At 41.3% G+C, this 12,949-nt stretch overlaps 1 protein-coding gene across 8 annotated transcripts in view; it reads right to left on the bottom strand.

The window, feature by feature from the left end:
* SIK3 (SIK family kinase 3) overlaps positions 1-12,949 on the bottom strand; it is a 101,431-nt gene that overhangs the window by 25,977 nt on the left and 62,505 nt on the right. For all 8 annotated transcript variants that reach the window (XM_085303105.1, XM_085303109.1, XM_085303106.1 and 5 more), the window contains 3 exons: positions 8,320-8,481; positions 891-1,015; positions 117-240 (listed from right to left, as the gene is read on the bottom strand). In XM_085303105.1, the coding sequence (XP_085159231.1) occupies positions 117-240; positions 891-1,015; positions 8,320-8,481 (411 nt within the window). The remainder of the gene's footprint in view (positions 1-116; positions 241-890; positions 1,016-8,319; positions 8,482-12,949) is intronic.

Raw genomic sequence — 12,949 nt, 5'->3', positions numbered from 1 at the left:
GGCATATAAATCAACTGGTATATTAAAATTTAAGCATGTCAAAAAAAAGTCAAAGCAGAAATGCTGCTGTGTCTGCTCAGTGCTGCAGGCACATCACAGCGAGCAAGATACCTTACCTGTGGACATAAAAAATGGAATGCGAAATTTCCCACTAAGCACCCTTGCGCGCAGATTCTGCAGCGTGCTCCCGTCGAAGGGCAGAGCGCCACAAACCAGCACGTATAGGACCACACCAAGACTCTGCGTTCAAAACAAAGGTCACATCAGCAACACAGGGAGAGGCTGGGACACGGCAATTAGCGGTAGTAAGTGCAATTTAAAAAAATGCAAATCCCATTGGAAAGGACCTTGCTGAGGTCTCAGATCCAGGCCAGTCTAATTTGTCCTTCAAATTTCAGCTCAATTTAGGGTTGCTTTCAAGCCTCAAAATCCAGTGGTTAAAGAAGCCTACAGTTCCAAACCCACCTCTAGGCAACCCAGCGCCACCATGACAGACTGGGCCACATCCACACCTAGACTAAGAACGTGAACTTCGACAGAATGACAAAAACTCCGTCGTGGCACTGTGGTCATTTTACACACAGTCGGAAGGCAGCCTGCAGGTCATACTGCCCTTCTCTCCCACTCTTCATGCTTCACTACCAAAGTCCAGGAGAGGGTCCACAAGGAGAAAAGGAAGGATGGTAGGAGTCACATGTGCATGTTCCACATGGCAACTGATTCAGTGTCTGAAGGCAGGACCATACTGTCTCAAAGCACGTTTTACTTTGCTTAGCTAGTACCATGAACGGAGCTGTCTTGAGCCTCTCTGCTGAAGTGCTCTCTGCAAAGCCAGAGCAGGGTAAAAAAAAATAAATAAATAAAACAAGAAAGAGAGGTTCATCACATACCCAGATGTCAACCTTTGGACCATCGTATTCCTTTCCTTCAAAGAGCTCTGGAGCAGCATAGGGAGGACTCCCACACCAGGTTTTAAGCAGTTGACCAGGCGTGAAGATGTTACTGAACCCAAAATCTGAAAGAATAAGGAGATAAAGAGAACTGATTAGAGGAATATGTGATCCACTCCAACTGCTGTAAACAAATGATATTTAAATAAATTGCTGTGTCTAGTAAGGTCACATATAACCCCATAATGGATAACTGTCATACAGAAAAAAAGGAGCACAAAAGATGCAAGGAGAGCAAGAGCAAAGCTGAAACCACCCAGAAAACTTGCAGCTTTGCTCCCTTGGAACTGAGAAAAAGAAGAAAAAGAGTATTTACAGCAGCATAACCACTTCATACAGTATGAAGCGCATCTCGTTTAAACAATCCTTAGCAAAGTAACTGAGCTTAAATCTGCTTCACATGCTACAACTACACTGCTTCAGCTTAATAGAACACAAAGATCTTTCCAAAAGGTTGTTCTTTGTTTTGCAGATACACGCGATTCTCCTGGGCTGGAGTCTATACATCAGCAATCAGACCAGCCAGGGTTGCTCTAATTCAGATGAATAGCTTGAAATTAGGCTTCCAATTTACATTCAAAAGATCCCACATCAATCTTYTATGTTAATTTCCAACCTTCACCTTCTCTGATGGCAGTTTCACCATTTCATTATGAACAGGGCAGCTGCCAGCAAAGAAAAAACGCAGATGAAGAAAAAAAAGAATGGGAAATTTTCATTTATTTTCCAGAAAGCACTACATGAACTGGAAACTTCGACTATGGTGGATAGCCCTACAAACCAAGTCAAATCATTCAACAGCAACTAGTAAGTCCTAAAACAGAAATTAAAAGAAAAATCTTAGTCTTACGGGTAGTCGACCATCCAAAAGACTGGATTCAACCAATAACACTCAGCTATAAAGACAGAACCATGCTCCAGAGAAGCCAGCTTTTTCTTATAAAAAGAAAGCAATCCTCATTAACCATTTCTTTCTTTTCCACCTTAATTGAAAGCAAAACTGAATAAAAAACAAAAAACATAGTAATAGAGAAGCATTTACATGCCCCACAAACAGGGTCTCCTTAGAAGCAAGTTCTATCAAAAGGAGCCATGCTACAAAGGTTATTTGCAGATTGCTTTGCCTGTGTTCATGCTAGAAACAGGCCAGCAGGAGGGCGAATGATGTTAATGCATGCTGACTGGGACCCATGGCAGCAAGTAYGCTTTTCATAACATTTGCATGAGTAGCAGATCATCACATCAAGCCTGCGTGAGAAATGATGGAAAAACAGGGAAGACTGAGGAAATACTCACTTAACAAATTCTGATTAAACCAAAAGGCATCATAGCAAAAACCCTCAAAACACTGCTGAAAGTAGTACTKCTCCACAGGGTGCTAACAACCGCGTAGTCCAGCTTCTGGTTGCCATCTCCTCTCTCCACACAGTATTCCCCGTGACCTAATCTCAAGCCACTATCCTCAATCTCTTTCAAACAGCTTCTGCAAAAATCAGCAAACTACCTTGGCATACCTAGTCAAAGCGGGGTGCAGCCTCAACAACTCACCTCAACTCAGAAGGCAAAAGGTAAGYTTGCTCTGTCCTTTCCTAGGGAGTAAAATTCCCAGTACAGAGACTGACTGCTTCTCTCTGTGGAGAGCACCTAACACAGTGTATTCCTCCTGAGATACCTGAAGTATATACAATGCAGTTCAAACCCTACCTCAAAACACTGCACAGAAATGGTCGGTGTATTACCATCTCCAGTTAATCTTCCCATCTCTGGTAAATACACATTCACCAAGGCRAATTTACCTTTTCACATTTACTTTCAACGTGTGTCCTTTAAAAGCATCACAATATATCAAAAACAGGAACTTAAACACTCTTTGCGTTTTTACTGTTGGAAGTTAAATAAATTATCTCAGCTTCCAAAACACAAGAACAGTCAGTTTTCAGAGGACTAATTCACGGAAACAGCACATAGCTGCACATTTGTCACCTCCACCTCTGTAAGCTTTTGAATTACTCTCTTGTGTTTAAAGTGGGATGTTTAACATGTACCTGAATTACGACTACCAGAACAAGCACTRAAAACTACAGCTCTAAATATATTTTCATCTTCTAACACAGTTTTTGTAGTCAAGTTTACGTGTACACTCTTTCCAGTTGTGCAAGAACAAGTTGAAATTTTGGTACTTTGCAATTCAGTGATATTTTGAGCACACTACTCTAGTTCAGTGTTTCTTATCTATCCTTTGGTTGCTTGTACTCTAAGGGGCTTTGCAGCATATTGGTAGTCACCCACGTTGTCCAAGGAGCTAATATTTCACTTTGGCTTTTTAAGACTGTGGTTCTAGTAGACTTTTAACAGGCGTTTGACTGCTCAGTAATCCAGTCCGACATGCACAGAACTGCTCGAGAGAGTGGGGAGAAGGGAAAACTCCGTATTGCTACTGGGACTCTAACGGATGCAGGTATTGCTTACGGCGCAGAAACGCATCCATTCGTAGTAAGAGCATGCTGTCAGGAGAGGGGAAAGGACAAGATGACAGTTTACATTTTACTGCACTAGAATTTGGAAATAGGACAATAAAAACACAACAGAGTCAACGAAGCTACGTGACAGGAAAAAAGCTTCACAGCAAAGCCCCCTCCCAAAACTCTCTCCTTAGGAAACCATGCTAAGTAGAGCCACKGCAAACATATAGGTATTCAACCAGCAGATCCTGGAAGCACTAACCCTCACCCTGGAACTTCCCCAGATTTTAGGGGGGGAAAGTATCTCACTGTAAAGAGCTGCTGCTTTACCCATCACTTCAGACCCCGCAGCAGTTCATTCTTTTCATATCTACAGGGAACTAGAACCAGATGGCTCTGCTTTATGCAAAGTACTGCTCAAAGACTGGAAACAGTTTTCCAAAACCCACCTGTGCTTAATGGACTGAGGTCAAGTGTGGTGAAAACAGCAGTCAAACAGCAGTCTTTAAAAGTCAAAACAAAATACAGATGGGGGGGGGGTTTGAAAAACCAGAAGCTAAAAAAAGAACTCTATCCGAAAACAAACTGTTATTTAAATAAGCATTCTTAAAAACTATGAAAGTAACCACACTCCAAGGAAAGACTTATAAATCCAAATCAGCCAGGGAGCAACCAGATCGCATTTCACAGATGCAAAGGGGAAAAAAGGCATTTTTAAAGAGCATGCTAAAGCTTGTGATGATTTGACACAGCAACAAAATCTAAGAGAGACATCTCTAACTGCAGAAAAGCAGAGAACAGTTCAACAAGCGACACTAAAAATCAAAGTCCTAACAAGTCACAATAGACCAGTTCTCATATCATCCTATTAGCATCAGAACAACAAGGACTTTGGTGWCAGAGTGAGTGTGCTCTTGCAAACAAATGCAAAGTAACACTGGATTCCTCTCTGGAATCATCTCCTAGGAAGGCCTGTGTATTTAGTAATAATCTCAACTCCTGGCTGAACTTTCTCATTGGGAGCACAAGGAACATAGTGCCAGAAGCTACTGACTCAAACTCTGAGAAGGTACACTGGAGAAAAACCATCCCTGGGAAAAACAAAGGCTAGGCTAACAGCATTTGTACCMATTCTCTTACTGTTTACCTGAGAACTGTACAGTCACAACAGACCAAAAGCATGATACTTCTGGATACCTTTAACTGAGAACAGCAGCATTAACATTGCAAGACTGCTGCAATATACTGCTAAGTGGCAGTTACTTAACTGATGCTGAATAAAAGAAAGATGCAAAGCTACAGCAGAAGGTCAACTGGAGACGAGCAGTAACGTGCTAGGAAATCTGCACTGCATCAGTGCAGTGCAGTATCAGCAGCATTAGCAAGCAGGCACCACCTTGCCTGCTAGAGTTACATATGAAGTGAGAAAGCAACCACTTAGAAAAGTCATTCATTTGCTTCCTTTGTATTTTGCATGCCATGAAATATAGCACAGAATTTAGAGGAGGGGGACTCAGAGCAAAGGATTAGGATTTCTTTCTCGAGTCTGGGAAGGTATGGATAATTACTACACGTCCTTTAACAGCATTTCATACCCCCAAAAGCCCACATAATTCTAGTCCCAGGCTCTATTCTGGGCATTTGAGATTATATACTGGCTTATTGTGGCTCATTGAGCTACTTGTATTAATGCTACTCGATGGAAAACAGTAACCAGATCTACCATATGGAGCTCTCAGAAGACGTGCTAGACGTTCAGCTGATGGAAGCTATATATCTACTTAAAGCCTTATTGAAAACGTTTGAATTAGACACTGTTAACAGGTTTGGGAGAAAAAGTTTTGTTGATCTGCCATGATGTGTGAGGGCTTTGTGCATTTCTGTAGTATTTATGCTGGTAGATCTAGTGCGAAAGAGATCAGTTCCTGTCACTTTTTTTTTTTTTTTTCGCTCCTGAAACAATGGAAGAACTGGTGTGAAGTTGTAATTGATGAGTTACAGGGGCAAAACTTAATACTTGGAAAATCCTACACTGTAAATCAGCTTTTCCAGGCTACACTTCAAATCAGTACTATATCCTCCTGCCAAGTAAAACACTACCACCACATGGGTGGGAACTATCTTCTAGAGTCCATTCTGAGAGCAGAGATTTGGAAGGAAAACAGTTTCCAACTTCCTTAGGTTAAGRAAAGTTTCCACAATTTTCAAACATTCACATAACTTGTGAGCATACTCACGTGGACATCTCTTTAGGAAATCCAGCTGTATTTCAGCTTCTACCTAGGTTACTTTTAAAGATTTTTTTAAAAAAAAAATTGCTAGAAAAAATTAGCTTTTTCCCCCATTTACACCAGATGGCTCAAATCATTAGTACATCTGTTTGCATAAAACAGATATCAGAAAGCGTTGCTTGTGAAGACTTCCTGAACAACTTTTCTTGTCGGGATTCCATTATCTGCTACTAACTCCTTTGGCTGTTTCAGCCCAACAATTACACACAGGCGCTTGCTGCCATTCCACTTCAGTATCAAGTCTCTTATCCAATTGCAGGAAATGAGTCTTACTGACTGGTAAAAACAAGCAGTTTTCTCTGCATCTTCAGTATGTTTCCATTTCAGTGACAGTATACAGCATGGTTCTAGGAAGGGTATTACGTCGTCGTCTGTCTTTCAGCTGACCAAGAAATGCACTTAAGAGTGCAAGGAAGCACAGGTTCACTTAAAACCTGCAACAGGTAAGAACATCTCAAACCGTTACATATCTTGGTCATCTTCTCAGAGAACCTTCTCAGCTTAGTGTCCTTGCACTGAAGCAAATCAGGATGCAATCTATACTACTAAGTGTTCAGAGAAAAATTCATAAAATCCTTTACTGCTTGCTAATCCCTCCCAATTCTTTCCAAGCAGATTCAAAAATGAGAATAAGAAAAGCCTAAGTAATTACTCATCACTTTACTAGAAAAATAAAATGTTAACATCTAATCTAATACCTACTGATGGTACATAAGAGTACAGTAACACATCACAAAAAAAAGACTATTTTCTCTTTCCAAAAGGCTATCAAGTTACAGGAGTATTCCCAACTTCCAGTCTAATAGGTGAAACAGGCTATTTCAAGCACAGTCTCTTCAAATATAGACCAAGGCAGGCATTTACAAAAAGCCCAATGAGAATGCTGCTCTTTTCCTGCTAGCCATTCTGGGAGAAGTTCATAGACTACACTTAMATTCCTTGTTTTTCATGCAACTGCTGCATGTTGGCCAAATGCACCTTGATAGAGCCTGCTTAAATAAGAAGCAATGTAAAAGTTGTCTGGTTTTTGGTTCACAACTGTTCAACTAAGTGCCATTGCTAAGCAATGCAAGGCCTTCAATGCAGCCTAAATGAGAAGGATGACTTAGCGACTGCTGGGCCTCAAGTTTGAGAACATCCCTCAGAAGAACATCCTTAAAAACCCCATCCTACATTTTCAGTTGCCACATTACGAAAATAAAGATCATGAAAAATACMATGGTGTGTATTCCAAGCTATGCTTTCAGTCTACATAAGGTAAAGACTGAGCTTCAAAAAGGAATGGGGCATGACCTCTTGACTGAAACGTAACCAAAATACTTGTTTAAGCCCAGAAAATATACATGTACATCTCGAGATACTAGCTTTCTACAGAGTTTTTAAACTTAAAATCAGATCAGAATTAAAATTGCTCCCAGATTGAGAAGTTCTGTTGCAAGTTACAGCCTTAAGCAAGTTTCCAACTGAGTTACAAACCCTTCTAAAGGGGATTTTACAATTGAAATGCTTACAAACCTTTCAGTATTTCAGTCATGCCAGCTGCTACAATATGGATATTCATCCAAATATTAAAAATGAAAATGCACAAACATATTATAGAGAACAAAAATAAGCATAAGGGAGGGAAAGAAAGGAATCATTCACCACAGGATATCCCATAAACACCAACACTGCACTCTGCCATAAGGCTAGGAGGCTCCAAAGCTGCCTACTAAGGAAAGGGGTAACAAAGTGCTTTCCCCAAAACACTGTTGCGAAATAGGCGCTGCTAGACTTAAGATAAGTATTAGCTATGCCAAAGCAAAAGCCCATGAAATGAGATGTCCAAGGGAGTATTAAAACTCCTTTTGTTTCAATCAGTTATTGTAAAATCCCATAGACCTTAATGAAACCAAGTTTACTTAGTACTTCACGGACAGAGCTGAACAGCCTGGACTCACATTCCATAGGAACACGGACATGCAGGTCTGTGCCAGATTGGTCTAGAAAATGCTCAAGATGCAGGCATTTTGGAAGGGCAGTTATTAGCAAAAAAGTACYTGTACTGTCTGGCAAAGTGCTGGGCATAGACTGTAAGGGCCTGTTTTACAGTAACTTCAGCTTCTCCCCCTGCGATGAATAAAATGCCCAAAGCACTGGAGCTCTTCTCTTRCTTTGTCACAGAGCAACAGTGAAATCACACCAGGACTGCTTTTCCCCCTTCGCTTCTCTACCATRAACTTTATCACCCTTACTTTTCCATTCTTTCTTACTTAATCTAACCTGCTTCAAAGAAATCCTAAACCGGCAGCAGGACTCAAAGCAAGGTCAACTTCTAGTATCTGTCTTGCCCATTACCTGGTGTATTGGACACCTGCAGTATCTATATCCTCAAATCCGCATACAAAGCCAAACCTGCTTTTCTTTCTTTTATTTTGCACTACGTTAAGGGAGATATAAATCACTTCACTACAACCTGCCAGTGTCAGCTCTGGGCAGCAGGCCACGCAGAAATCCAAAGCTTCCTTTAGCTGCACTGCGTTTCCTTCTTTCTGAATACCTGGAAGCAGCCAATGCCTACATTTATCAACTTCTGAAAGCAGCTGCCTTCCTCCCACACTGCCAGTCTTAGCTCACCTGCTATTTTGATGTTAAGGTTAGCATCCAAAAGTAGATTTTCTGCCTTCAAATCCCTGTGAACTATGTTACGACAGTGACAAAAGTTGACAGCAGCCACTATTTGCTTGAACTTTCTCCGAGCTTCTTTCTCAGCCATGCGTCCATGAGCTACCAAGTGATCTGTAAGGAACAAAGTAAAGAACAAAGTGGTTACTCGCACAGGGAATGCAACCAGGATATGGGCTTCTTGCATGCTTGTAGCAAATGATGTAGACCCAAAGAGACAACAAACAAAAGGGTTTGTAGACACAAACCCTGCTGTGTTTTCCAGGTTCCAACTGGCATAACGTCACATGCTTTGACATACACGCACGCACACACACAAGGAAGGAAGGAAAGAGAGGACAGGCCATCCAACAYATATCACAGTGCTCTGGGACCAATTCCTGACTCTAGCTGATTGCAAAGGATTTAATACCTGAAGCTACACTGGAAAGGACTCCCATAAGTAACAGCCACGCTGACTGTTATTTAGGCTGCCTCCAAGTCAAGCGAAAGGCTTCAGAATTATGTACTTTCCCTTATGTAGGTAGCAGCCAGTATGGCTGGTTGGAAAATGAGAACTGTCTTTTGTGATGAGTCTAATCTTTCAAAATCTTTTTCAGCCTTTTCCTTAAGCAAAATACTGAGCCTTGTACCATACTATCACTATACCATATAGTGAAAGGTGCAAGTTCACAGCCACAAACCACCCTAGCCTCCTCTCTGTTTTCTGAGGAGGAGTTTTAGTCTTTAGCACCTCACGCTTGACTTCATAGCTAAAACACATTATGGTTACAGAAAGTATTTAAAATCAACCCCCCTCAGAGTCAAAGACAGCCATTACCAGATCAGCATGAAGCCCTGGTATGTTCAGGGCTTATGGCAGCTCTGCTCCAATAGTGTTTTTGCATTTACTTCTGACATCCACTGTAGTTGCTTCTAGTAGACACAGTGCACTCTACAACATACACCTTAGGTGAGATCCAGTCTAGATATTCCTAAAGCTCTCATTATAAATGCTGCCTATCAGTATAAAAGTGTAGTTTCAAGAACATTTTTACTTCCACCAAGCAACAAAAGGAAATCATTATACACACTTCAACATATATGTGCAGGAATTCTGAACATCTATACTCTGTCTCTTGCTAGATGCTACTGTTTTGGTGCAAAAAAAAATGTATTTGCAATAGAATGTTATTTTTTTTCTGTAGCACATTGTTATAAAAACAAAACTTACCTCTACTAAGGAAAYCCAAGTACTCTAAAATATTTTGCTGAAAACCTGTATTCTCACTCAAATGTAGGATCTGTTGCCAGCTAGGTTTTTCTTGATAGTCATCCTTTCAAACATGGACATGACAAGCCTCCAACTGACTTAGCAGGTCACAAAGAAAGGTGTAAAACAGCAACTCAGCTTAAATTAATCCATTTAAAACTTGAAAGCACTAGATTAGTAAAAATAAGGCTGCTTAAAAAAAGGGGTGGCTTGGTTGAAGAGGAACCATTTCAAACTCCTCAGCGAGTCTCAGATCTTGCAGGGGCTACTTCACTTGACAAACAATTTCAGTGTCAAAGGCTTAGCAAACTACTACTCATACTTTCCTGCAAGTTAGGATGAAAAGGCTGGAGACAATCAGTAAAAAAATAGGACAGGAAAGAGGAAGAAAAGCATACCCCCCTCCCCTGAAGTACAAACAGCACAGGCAACAAAACTGTACCAGGAGTGTCTTAACCCTAGCAACAAGATGGGATTTACTTTAGCATAAAAAAGCAAAAAGAGAGTCATCAGCAGTTGAATTATTAAATACCATTATCACACTTTCTTAATATCTCTCTGCTCCATAATCAAATCTCTAGCTAAAACTGATGTAGCATGATAACAGACGTAGCTAGGAACTGCCATTTGTGAGATCATGAAGTTGAGGGACAGGGCTACAAAAAGAGCAGGAGAAACTTGTCAAGTGCTCTGGAGAGCTCACAGTAACCACATATCCTGACCCACATGTAGGGTTGGGAGGGTGGCCAAGTTTCCCTAACATGCAGGAAGAACTTGAGAGAGGTTTGCACAACCTGTCTCTCCTCTAATAAAAGCATGTGCTGGAGTAAGCAACAGCACATCTGTTTCATGGGTTTTGTAGAGGACAATGAGATTTTTAAAAATTGGACAGCAGCCACCACTGCAAATAGAAAAACCTAAGCTTAAGGCCAACAATCCAGGTTGTCTCTTGAAAGCATACTCTTGACACCAAGCACAAGGAACATCACCATTTGGAGAGTTAATTCACTAGCTCTTRTTTGTTAAGTAGATTTCCTTGGGTGAAAGCAATTTGAAAGCAAGGCAGGGAAGTATGTATCGCCTGTCCTTCACCTCCTCCAGGTTAATTACACAGCATCCTGCACCACACCAGAGCTGGAAAGCAAGTCACAGGGCACATTAACAGAGGCACCTGCAAACAAAAGCCTGGTAGGATTTTTCTTCCCTTCCGCCTGCATCTATACATTTCATACGACAGGGCTGACATTCTGCTCTACTCAGATGCCTTCAAGACAGCAGCTCTGAAGGAAATCTTCAAGGGATAGAGAGATACTTGCAGCACCCGCTCTTTCAAAGAAAAGAAAAAAAAGGGAGACAGAGACACACACAGACAGGCTTCATGTTCAGATGGCAACCCCAGAACAGGTGTAAGTCAGTGATCCACTGTAATGATACTCTGAGAACCAACTGAAGATTAAGTTCAATGTGTGAAGGTCCAACATTACCTCCTTGCCCATTTCACTAGGCTATTACTTCTCAGCTGGGCCATGGATTTGACCTCAAAAGACTTCTAGCTGAAAACAAATCACTTCAGCTTATTTCACTTCATGAACTCTATTTGGACTGGAGAGCTTGGAAGAGATATCTGTTCTCAAAAATGAGGAAAATAAATCACTTCTGAAGGCTTCTCATCAGGTGGTTTTATTTTTCCCAGTCACCCATTAATTAAAATACCTGTGACATAATTGATTTGCAGTAAATACTAATTACCAAAATACATCAAAGCAGTTCTGCTTGCTTCTGACTGAACAGCAACCTACTTCTCTGGGCTTGACTACTAATGTTGTGCAAGAGGGAAATTGTTTTCGAAAAACTTGCCAATTAAGTTTTATTCATCAGAGAAATGTATTCCACCAGCAAATCAGAATTGGGGCTGGGGAAGGTAATCCATCACCAATTCCAATGCGACTCAAAGTCTTCACTTTCTTCACTTGCTAGTAAAAGCCAAACTTACTATCATAAATAGTCCCATCGTATTTCCCCAAGTCCTGCACACGATCGTAAGTCTTTTACTTAGAGGAGTCGTGACACTGATGAGCAGAGTTAAGCAAGGGTCTGCTCYAATGTAAACTTTGCTTGTGATTAACAGACACTAGATTGGTTCCTAAACAAGTCAAGGTCATTCACATTTTTAATCCTCTCGAATCTAGGAACACAACCTGCTGATGTAGTGAGCGCTCTTAAAGCGCAAGATCTCAATCTCTCAATGTAAAGAAAATACATGAAAAAATTTCTCTCACTCATTTCACTCCTGCTGGCAAGAAATCAAGTCCAGCTTTTCCAGCAGACATATTTCTACAAGGCTCTTTTAAGTGTATTTTTGTTCTATCCAGACTCAAATGTAAATTAAAAGGACAAAAACATTCAAAAAGGACAGAAATGCAGTTTCTGTCAGAAAAACTCAGAAATACCCCAGAAAGGGAAAAAAACTGTTATTGCACTACTGATGTAAAATGACCAAATCGAGACCTCAAACTGTTCATTTACTTCCTTGTAGCCAGTTCACCAGGAAGTGTCACTTCAAAGGTCTGAAAGGATTACGGCACTGTACAAAGCACAGCCCCCTTCCCGGCTCCCCGTCCTCCCCCTCAGCTGCCTTTCTGTTGCCCACTGTCACCTTTTCCCACCTGGGTTTTCAGCACAACCAGGGCTAGTTCTCAGACCTGTCCCTCAGCACGGGCAGCGAAACACACCCTTTGGGTTAATGCACGTTGCGGAGTCGTGTTTGCAAAGGCAACCCTGCCAGATGTCCGCTCACTCAGAAAACACTGCTTCCCCTTTCATTAGTCTTGCTTAGACTGCAAAAAAAAATCTCTTTAGCTTAGATGTCAAATTTCACATTTAATGAAGAAATCCGGAGCAGAGGCCCGTCCCCAAGCTGTGCACGTAGGCACAGCATTTGGGGAACGCTGACATTTCTGCACAAGCTCCAGAGGAAGGATAGAAACAACGAAGCTACGGAATACCTCACATACCACCACGGGCAACTGTATTCCAAAATTAACTATTGCAAGCTTAGTCTGCAGAAACCTCTCGTGCAAGGGAGGTTACGGAGACGACCTGAATGTTCAGCTGGGTGACCAACACGCCGAGGCCAGAAGCACTGATTCCAGCCGCTGAGTCATAGGCATTAAACACTTCTGTCAACACACTCTTCTGAATCTAAGGTAGCATACAGAGTTACTTGCTTTCCTGAGAGGGGGAAACGCGTGATTTCAGGTCCCTTAAAAACATCAGTCATTGCTCTCCAAAGTCACATGAAGAACACGTGCTACTCTTTGCATTATATAT

This window comes from Rhea americana, unplaced genomic scaffold (assembly GCF_003343005.1).
Source record: "Rhea americana isolate MKP2758 unplaced genomic scaffold, rheAme1 scaffold_197, whole genome shotgun sequence".
NCBI lineage: Eukaryota > Metazoa > Chordata > Aves > Rheiformes > Rheidae > Rhea > Rhea americana.
The sequence above is the reverse complement of the archived record's forward strand: the minus strand, read 5'-3'. Positions and strand labels throughout refer to the sequence as shown.